Source organism: Dendrobium catenatum, unplaced genomic scaffold (assembly GCF_001605985.2).
Source record: "Dendrobium catenatum unplaced genomic scaffold, ASM160598v2 fragScaff_scaffold_1117, whole genome shotgun sequence".
In the NCBI taxonomy this organism is placed as follows: Eukaryota; Viridiplantae; Streptophyta; class Magnoliopsida; order Asparagales; family Orchidaceae; genus Dendrobium; species Dendrobium catenatum.
In genome coordinates this window covers 298,341-308,468 of record NW_021319579.1, presented here as the reverse complement: position 1 = coordinate 308,468, position 10,128 = coordinate 298,341, and the positions used below count along the sequence as shown (strand labels likewise).

Here is a 10,128-nt window from a genome sequence, read left to right as displayed (position 1 = left end):
GGATGTTCATGTGTTATTGTATGTGAGATTCATAGGCAATTGTATGGTCATGATCATCATTTTTTGGGGTTTTTTTATTGAATTGTCTATTAAAAGTTGTCAATCTTATAAGGCAAATGTTTAGCTAATTAGCTAATATCATTTTGAGTTGTATAATGAACTCTTAGGACAAAGCTGGCCCTACAACTAACCAAATGTCCCCTAATAATGTCCTACTAATTATAATTGCTTTGTATAAGATAATTTGTCATATGGACCTCACAAAAAGGTTCTGATTGTACAACCCACATGACAAAATTTACTTATCATTCAAATTTTTTGCATAAAAAATAAATCTTAAACTACTCATAGAAATATAATTTACAAATTAATAAATTTAAAGGAAAAAAACCATAAATTTCTTGAAATATTTTTATGCAAATCTATAAAACTTATCCTTTAATACCTTCTGTCACATTAAATAAAATAAATTTGAGCCATATATTTCTTGAAAGCCTGCTTGGATCCTTGGAGCACTTCACTCCACTACTCTCACTTTTTTTTTTTTTGAGCTGATATAAACACAATACGTACATATCATAGATCCACAACGTGTCCATTTTATTTCCACGTTTAAATCTTTAATAAAGTACTATGAACATCACCTTTCTTTCTCACACCCTTTGTTGGTATAATGGTGGTGGTTGGTTGGGTTCCTTTGCTTTCAATTGCTTTATCTTCCACAGCCAGCTTCCAACCAAAATAATAAGAAGAAGAAAGCAATAGATACATAAACAAATAAATAAAGACAAAGATAATATAAAACTTATCAGAAAATATGTCCATTTTTTGAGAGAGATCGATGCAGAAAGAGAAGGGTGCATCTCTTTCTCCCTTCCAGGTTCAAATCTTTTGAACGAACACATACTCGCAGATACTAAAAATTAGCATTTGGAAACCGACGTTTTCTCGTTTAATTCCCCTATGTTTCTGTCTATCACTCTTGAGGTTCTGTCATTTCTCGCAACAGTAAGTTACTCTTTTTTGGGGAATGTACTTAATTACTCCTCGTTTAGATCTTTCAATTCTCAGTACAGTTTCTTATATTGCTAAAGAAAATCAGTAGGCAATGATGAGGGTCAAATCACCCACAAGCTTGCCTCTTTTTATATATTATTATTAGTGGTAGTAGTATTATTATAAATATATATTTCATAAAAACATGGGATATTATTTTTTAAAAAATGTCTGATAGGATAATTTTTCTGTGGCATAAAATTCATAATTAATTTGTCAAGCTCTTATAAATACAAGATAATATCTTGTAGTGATCCAATTAGTCTCCTAATTTATTTTTAAGGATCAAAATAGTCCCCAACTATATCCTATCATCGATTTGATCCTTTAACTCTTTAAATAGAGACTAAATTAATCCTTTCGTAAGATCACTTGGTTCTCTATTTTAAAAGTCAAAGGGCTAAAATAGAATTTTAAAATTTTAAATATCGGAAGGTCATTTGGTCTTTCATAAACCGTCAAAAGACAATTTTGATCCTTATTTCATTTTATAGTTCAATAAAATTTTAGTTTGTTCCTATTAAAAAAATGATTTAAAATATTATTACTCAATGGCTTTGCCTTCCACGGATCTTTCTAGTTTTAACGGAAGTAGTTATGAGGGTGGGAATTACTGAAGGACTTAGCATAAAGCCAACAATACATAATCATGCAGAAAAAAAAAAAAACTGATTAGGCTCAATGTTCCAACCAGCACAACATTGCTTTCGAATATTCCTCTATGAGTCATCTTTCCAAACAACAACATAGCTATGGGATAGTCTTTGTTGATAGGGCCAAGAGCAACGAGAAAGCTATCAGCCATGGTGATCAAGATGTCAATGACAATAACATTCCTAGCTATCACCAAGAGAATACTCTTTGCATTCTAGCAAACCTATCCTTACAAGAGAAGAGGGGTGACTTTGGCTTCGTTTGGGACGGCTTTCTTAATGCTTCTTAAAGAAGCTATTCAGTATAAAATGTTTAATTTTTGTGTAAAAAAATTATTTAAGAAACATTAAGAAAATCGTCCCAAACGAAACCTTTATCTAGACTGAAACATGAAGCTTCATCCAGAAAAAAAAAATCTTACAGGCAAAGATAAATTGATTGCAACAAATCACAGTATGAGATACATAATCTTACAGGCCAGTACGTGGGAGCTGGAAGTTCATACCTCTAAATATTGCACAAAGAATTTTTTATTTTTTGTTAGGAAAGGAGAATGAGAAATTATTATCAAGTATTGGATGAAGTAGGATAATGGGAGGACATGAGAGCTGAGCAAAAGAGGCGAATGATAAGAAGAATTCCTATTAGTTATATAAAATAGAGAAGTGATCGACGACGAGCATCGGTAGGGATGACCTCATGGGTAGAAAGAGTGTCAAATAAGTGCAAGTCTCTTAATGAAATTATGATTGTACCTGTGTTAATATATTGTTTGCTGGTAAGAGAAAAGTAAGTCATCTTCACTCATGGATATCTACTCAATTTTGGCACATTGTGAAATTAATTTTATTTCAAATTTAGAAGTATACATTAACTTTTGTTTAATCAATTTAATTACCCTCTTGAAGGAGTGATGAATCAAGAGCATTGCCGAATTCAATCTAGGAGTATAATTGAGTCAAGCTGACTCATGAGCTATTTCTGGCTCAACTCAATAAATAGCACATGAGCTGAGTTTAATTGGCTGACAACCCAAGCTTCAGCTAGCTAGTCATAACCCAAGTCATAAGATCATAAATTAGCTTATTTAATATAAATATACACTTAAAAAATATTTTATAATTCAACAATTTAAGTAAAAAAAAATATTAAAATATATTTAAATTATATCTCATTTTTACTATATCAAGTGATTTAATATTATTTCTATTATGATTTCTTATTTCCTTACCATTTTACTATAATACTTGCTTGAATGAATGAATTTTTCTTTTTAAAAATAAATGAGTCAGCTCATGAGTCAGCTCACGAGTTAACTTAAACTCAAAGAAGTAATCTCAAGCTCAAGCTTGAACTCTGTTAATTAATGAAGCTGGGGTGACTAAGCTAGAGCCGAGCTCGATTTTTTTAGACCCACAAGTCAAGCTACGAGAGGATTAATAACAATTCCCTAATAGAGGAGGTGTAAATAGAGTTGTCATTTGCACTATTCTGAAAGGATCATTTCTTAAGGCAAATTAATTCAACTGCATTGATATCATTATATTAAATAAAAAAATATACTATAAATAAATAATCCATAAGTATTTAAGATAGTATCCCTTTAAAGTTGCTACAAAGAGTCTACAAATGTTTGAAGGTGGATTTAAGCCAGAAAAATGAGAAGGATAATGGAAGAGTGGTTAGAGGTTAAAGAAGGCTTGATTGCAAAATAAGAATAAATAAATAAGTCTATTCATCTATTATTTTGTAAGGCTTTATTAATCTAAATTCAAATTGGAACCTCAAGTAAAATAGATTGATTGAGTCGATTGTTAAACTACAAGAAAGAGAGCTCTATGCTAGGAATATCCTAAAGATCATATTGAAAATACAATCATAGAAATTTGCTATCTTATTAATAACGACATTCCCATAAATATTATCCTAAATAGATCTGATCTAATTGAAATGCCCCAAAATAACATCAACCATATTCATTATTTCAAATCTAACCAATGAGACTTATAGATATACTTCCTATTATAAGTTACATTAACAACCTAAACAAAAGTAACTTAATACAAAAAAAAAAAGTTAAGACATGAATACAATTGAATAGAATTGGATTCATAAAGAATCCCACTTTATCAACATTCTCCTCCTTTGAGATTTCAAATAACTTCTATTGGATGATTTTTTTTTTAAATGTTGAGAGAGTTATTTGAGTATAAATTTTATATAGCTGTGTCTAATTTCGAGATCTTGAAACCAACTTTTAAGATCTCTACCCACAAATTTTCTAGCTATCACCAACCCAATTACAACAATCACTTAGCACTTAGCTAATAGTAATATAGGCTTTATTTCAGATAAGTTTTTTATTGCTTCTTAAATCAACTTTTTAGTACAAAAATTAAATTTTTTGTTCAAAAAAATTATTTTAAGAAGCAGTAATAAAGTCATCCCAAACCAAATCTTAATTAAGCAAAAAATTAAAAAAAAAACGGTTTTTCACTACTGAAACATGATGCCAAATAAGCCATCTATTTATTATTTATCATTAATTCTTTTTAAGCCTCATTTGATTGCCTAAAGTTAAGAAATACATTTAAAAATTTATTATTTCATTATTCATTTAATTGGAATTAGTAATTAAAATTAAAATCAATTTAATTAAACCCCACAAACCTTCCACAATCTTTCAAATACAGTGATTTTAATTTAAAAAATCCAATTGAATAAGAAAAGCATCATCAATTTCAACATGTGCTTCCTATTCCCAAGCAATTAAATAAGCCCCTAATAAACTTCTTAATAAATTAACCTGCTTGCAATTAGAAGTTAAAATCCAAGTCTTTGTACATCACTTTTCACTTAAACAAGTTAAAAAATATAAAAAATGATAAATTATGAAGTCATTACACGCATAATGAGAGGAGATATTTATATACAAATTTAAGACGTAGCGAGACGTAATATAGACCTTTCATTTTTTTAAAAAGAATAATGATTTTTTTTTTTTTTTTTTTCTTAAAGAGAGGGGGGATTAGAAAGTGTGGATAATGGTAGTGAAAGCTAGGCATGGCTTTTTCCAGGTCTATGCAGACAGTGCGTTTTTATTTCATTTCTTTTTTCCCTTTCAGTTGGGAAGAAACGAAAGGGAAGGTTACAGAGATATAGGACTCTGACATGAGTCTGATTTAGCCTCGATTATATTGATATTTTAACTCTCTTTCTTTCTCAGATCTGCCTCCTTGCGAAGGGGAGGGATAGAGAGAGACAGACAGGGAGATCTATGATCAGTTCTATGTCGTTGTAAGAACTCCTAAGAAAAGGGAAGAAAAGGAGAGAGAGAAAGACGAGCTGGTTTTCTATTATACAAAAAACCCCACACGTGATCTTAAGCTTCCATCCCTCAGGTATCTCTCCAATCAAAAAGTAATCTTTCTTATTTAATTTCCTCCTCCCTCACCATGAAATCTCTCTCTCTCTATCTCTTTCTCTTTCATCTCTCATCTCTCTCTATATATCTCTCTCTCTTTATGCTTCAACATCTTCGCTTCAGCAAATTAGCCATGCTGGCCTTTTCCTTTCATCGTGGAGTCTTCATCGTCTTTGCCTTTGAAGATCCGATGCAGATCTATTGGAGCCGTTGGCTTTCACTACATAAATTCTACTTGAGAAGATTATCGCTTCTTTTTCATCTAAATTTTGTCTTTTTTTTTTTGTTTTTTTGTTCTCACAATTCTGAATTATTTAGTTGAATTGAATTGTTGAACTTTTCGTGCTGGTATAAATTCAGATCCTTTATGTTGCTTTCTGTTACAGAAGGATTTTCATCAAGGTCTTGAAGCTACTACTACAAGAATTAAAGCCATCACTTCATTCCTACTTTACACCTACTTATCTGCAATATCACAGTCGTACTACTCTAACTTTTTACAGTAGAAATAACTCTTTTCTAAGCTTGATGGCAACTTACTTCCATGGCGCACCGGAAATTCACCCTGATGGTCTACAAACGCTATATCTGATGAACCCCGGCTATGTCGGCTACGCCGATCCCGCCGGTGCTCCGGCGGCAAACATGGTCTTTCTCAACTCCGGCGGCATCACCTCCCTCAATCCCATAAACCTCTCCCACTCTCCACCACCGAACCACCAACAACAGCACTTTGTGGGAATTCCGCTCCCGCAGCCACAGGAAAACTCTGCCGGTCGCTTCCACTACAACCTTTGGAGTCAAGCGCCGGCAACTAATCTGATGGGGCGCGGAACAACTCAACAAGGCTTGTCACTTAGCCTCTCCCCACAGCAACCGCATCCATATGGTAGTTACCGAGCGGAGGCTGAGGTTTCAGCGCCGATGCCGGAGATGACTATTGCCGGAGACGATGGGGTACGGCCCATGGGGACAACGGGGCCGCCGGGAACAGCAGGAATCCAAAGCGTGCTAATGAACTCCAAGTACTTAAAGGCAGCCCAGGAGCTACTCGATGAGGTCGTAAGTGTCGGAAAAGGAGTTGGCGCAGAGACGATGAAGAAAAATGGAGAGAAGAGTCCTATGAAGAGTAGTAAAGAGCTGGATGTAAAGGGTGAGGGGGAATCAAGTGGAAAACGTGAAGCCGAGCTCACGACGGCTGAGAGGCAGGAGTTACAGATGAAGAAGGCCAAGCTCGTTGGTATGCTTGGGGAGGTAAGTATCAGTTCCGATTCTCCTTCTCTTGTTTTCAAAACAGAGAAACTTATTACTTATTAACTAGTTCTGCGATAATTCTCTAATTCTGCTTCTGTTATCTGAAATGAAGGTGGAACAGAGGTACAGGCAATATCACCATCAGATGCAGATAGTTGTCTCTTCCTTCGAAGCAGTGGCAGGCCATGGTTCCGCAAGAACATACACAGCTCTTGCTCTTCAAACCATTTCGAAGCAATTCCGGTGCCTTCGAGACGCCATTTCCGGGCAACTAAAGGCAACCGGAAGAAGCCTCGGAGAAGAAGATTGCCTTGTGGGAGGTGCCAAGTCCATAGGCTCCAGGTTAAGGCTCGTCGACCATCACCTGAGACAGCAGAGAGCTCTTCAGCAGCTAGGGATGATGCAGCATAACGCTTGGAGGCCGCAGCGAGGTCTTCCTGAGCGCGCCGTCTCCATTCTCCGAGCTTGGCTCTTTGAGCACTTCCTCCACCCGTATGGAATCACTCTTACGTCTCTTCTCTGCTTCTTCATGGATTGTTTCTTGCTTTTCTGTGGCTTACTTTTTGTTTTTTTGTGTTGAAAAACTTGTAGCTACCCGAAGGACTCGGACAAACTCATGCTCGCAAAGCAAACAGGGCTCACTAGGAGTCAGGTGCTGTGTAACTTTTCATTCGTAAAAAAGAAAGTTATTCAGTTAAAGTATTACGGGATTTCTTCTGTAGATTGGATTGGATATGTGTTGTTGAACTGTAGTTGATTATTATTAACATTCTTAAACAAAATAATATTAAAAACGATGAATTATAATGAAACATATTATTTACACGAAACTTGATGTAGAATTTATGACAAGCTATCATTGAAATTGTGGGGGGCTTTATGTACTGCATCAAACATTGGATTTTGTGTAATGTTAATAATGGATTTGACTTTTATGAGGATATATTCTTTTTAAGTTCAGCAGAAATGCTATGCGGCCATCATATAATTCAAAAAAAATAAAACTTTGTATTGACTAATAATTTTATTGATTCGGTTGATGAAGTGATGATTTTACGTGAATTTTTGTATAAATTTTTCTGATTAACATAGCATTCTCGTAAATTTTTACTGCTACAGTGGTTTTACTTCATTTTGCCATTGAATATGCTATGATATGGATGTGTGAAGTGTGTTTTGAAGAACTGAAATCTCATAAAAAGTTCATTAATTATGTTCGTTGATTAATTAAGCTGATAAACTCTAATTAACTCTGCTCTTGCAGGTCTCAAACTGGTTCATAAACGCAAGAGTCCGGCTCTGGAAGCCGATGGTGGAGGAGATGTACGTGGAGGAGACAAAAGAACACGAACAGATGAAGCCGGAAGAGAAGAGCAGCTACAGCGAATCTAACGAGGACTCAACTTCCAAAGCAAGCAGCCAAACCAAAACAGAGCAAGCCAATAGTTTCACATCCAAGAAGCAGGACAAATCAAACGAGCCAAAGCCTTCTAGTTCAATTGCGATTCCGGTCACTAAGTTCGGAATTTCTAATAACCATGATGAAGAATCACTCATGCAGCCATTTCTAAAGAAGGTAAGGAACAATGAATCTCTGCATCTAAACCCCTTGCCGCATTCTTTGACGTTGGAGATGAAGCCAGAGGAGTTTAGCAACCGGGAGCTTCTCATGAAGTTTATGGAAGCAAGGAGCAATGCAAATAATGGACACGCACTTATGAACGGTGGTGGAAATCATGGAGGAGGTTTCAACGCATACTCAATTGGAGATATTGGGAGGTTTGATACGGAGCAATTCACTCCAAGTTTTCATGGTAATGGTGTTTCTCTAACTCTTGGACTCCAACACTGTGAGTCTCTGTCGTTAACAGGAACAGAGCCACCATATCTCTCCAACGAGAGTATTCCAATGGGGAACGAAGCCAATGCATTCTGCAGCTTGAACAACAATCCACAGGCTTCTCACCCTTCAAATGCCTATGAAAGCATTGATATTCAGAACAGGAAGAGGTTTGCAGCTCAATTACTACCAGACTTTGTAGCTTGAATTGGAGCCTCTGCACTTCTTAATTAGTTTTTAGTTAGAGTATTATTGGGGTGTTTATGAAGTAATTTTGTTGGAGGAGAGAAGCTATAGTCATCAAGCTATCCTTCTCTTTTGGCCCTCCAACTCCAAACTTTTGTCTTCATTGCCTTCCTCTCGTGGGAGAAGAAGGAGAAGCAAAAGGAGTAGCTAGATATAGTGTAAAGGAAAGAGTAGCTTGAGTTATAGTTTTATACTTGATAGAACCATTTGTGCTTGAAATTTAAGTAGACGAGGGGAAGGAGTTTGAGTAGTGAAAATCTAGGGTGAGTGTATATTATTTTAGCCCTTCTCATACATATCAATAATGAACTTGCAATAATTTCCTATTTAGTTAAATAATATGATTTGTATTAATTTATACTTTCCTCTCCCGGATCTTCTTCTTTTGCTTTTAAACTTACACTCTTGTTCATCTAATTTAATTTGAAATTTTTGTTTTATTAGTAATACTCTTTGACACCCACACGTGCTCTAACACTCGAACTTCTATCACAAATTACACAGACACCATAAAAAAAGATGTTATTAGCTCAATATCATATATTTTCTTAATAACTTAGATATGATAATATCAATGCATTAGTAAAAGCAGTTCAGATCTCTCATAAGAGCATCTCCAATCAAACGTCAAACATGCGTATGTCGTGGTTCGGTCGCTCCAGCCGAACCCCAAATCTTCTGCTATTTGCATGCATGTGAACAGTGCGACGTCAATATTGACATTGCGTTGTTCACCAACGCTATTCTTCTGTCTCAACCGGATTTGCCGAAGAAACGCACCAAAAGAAGAAATACGATTACCCTTCTCATAAGCCCGCAAAATAGAATTAGATTAGAGATGAATCACAGTATTTTTGAGTTTCACTTATTTTAGAGTAAAAAATGGTTGAAGATGCTCTAATAGTACATTGTTGTTTAAAGTTAAGGTTTTTATAACTGACAATATGTATGATGGAGATGGGATAACCAATGCGAAATCAGCGTAAGGCCAGGAAAAGGACTGAGCTCTTTGATTAATGAGCTTAAAGTGCAGCCGAGGAAAGGGCTATTGGAGGGGAGGTGAATGTGAAAAGGCAAAAGCCAAAGCATTTAACGAGAAAAAACAGGACACTCTGCTCTTATAATTAATTTGGCAGGTGTTTGGTTTGGCTGTGAGTGGCGCTGATGAGCAGAGCGTCCTATCTCTGTTTGTGGGGCTCTCTTTGTTTCCACACTTAACCATGAGGTAACAGTTCCATGCACATGCAGACAACGATACCGACAGGCCCCTCTCTCTCTCTCTCTCTCTCTCTCTCTCGTGGGGTGTTTTTAAGAGATAGGGGGGAAGAGTTTGACAAAGTAAAGTTTGTGAAAGAAGGAGAGAGAAAGGACATTAATGCAGGGAAGGCCAAGCTTGGCAAGTGATGATGAGGTATATAATTGCCGCTTTCCACCGCCTGCCAGGCTTTGCTGTATATCTATGGACATTGCTGCTTCTCTTATCGTTTCCTTATCTTGTATGTTTGCTAGTGCATGTGTGTGTGTCTGTGAGCATTCAAGGAAAAACACACACAAATCACACTTGTTTCTGTATATGTATGGTGCTTTGAAGATAAATATTCAGAAATAAATATAATCTATATATAATTTTTTTCTCTCTCTCTTCCTGCTCATT

General features: G+C 35.6%; 1 protein-coding gene across 2 annotated transcripts; it reads left to right on the top strand.

The window, feature by feature from the left end:
* Positions 1 to 4,762: 4,762 nt before the first annotated feature.
* On the top strand, positions 4,763 to 8,839 carry LOC110102569 (BEL1-like homeodomain protein 1). 2 transcript variants are annotated; one of them, XM_020830950.2, is made up of 5 exons: positions 4,763 to 5,111; positions 5,521 to 6,388; positions 6,501 to 6,880; positions 6,980 to 7,040; positions 7,653 to 8,839. In XM_020830950.2, exons 2-5 carry the CDS (start codon positions 5,663 to 5,665, stop codon positions 8,433 to 8,435), a joined length of 1,950 nt encoding a protein of 649 aa, XP_020686609.1. In that variant the 5' UTR covers positions 4,763 to 5,111; positions 5,521 to 5,662; the 3' UTR covers positions 8,436 to 8,839. The 2 variants fall into 2 exon arrangements, with proteins under 2 accessions (XP_020686609.1, XP_020686614.1); XM_020830955.2 differs by lacking the exon at positions 4,763 to 5,111 and adding an exon at positions 5,140 to 5,343.
* Positions 8,840 to 10,128: the final 1,289 nt, after the last annotated feature.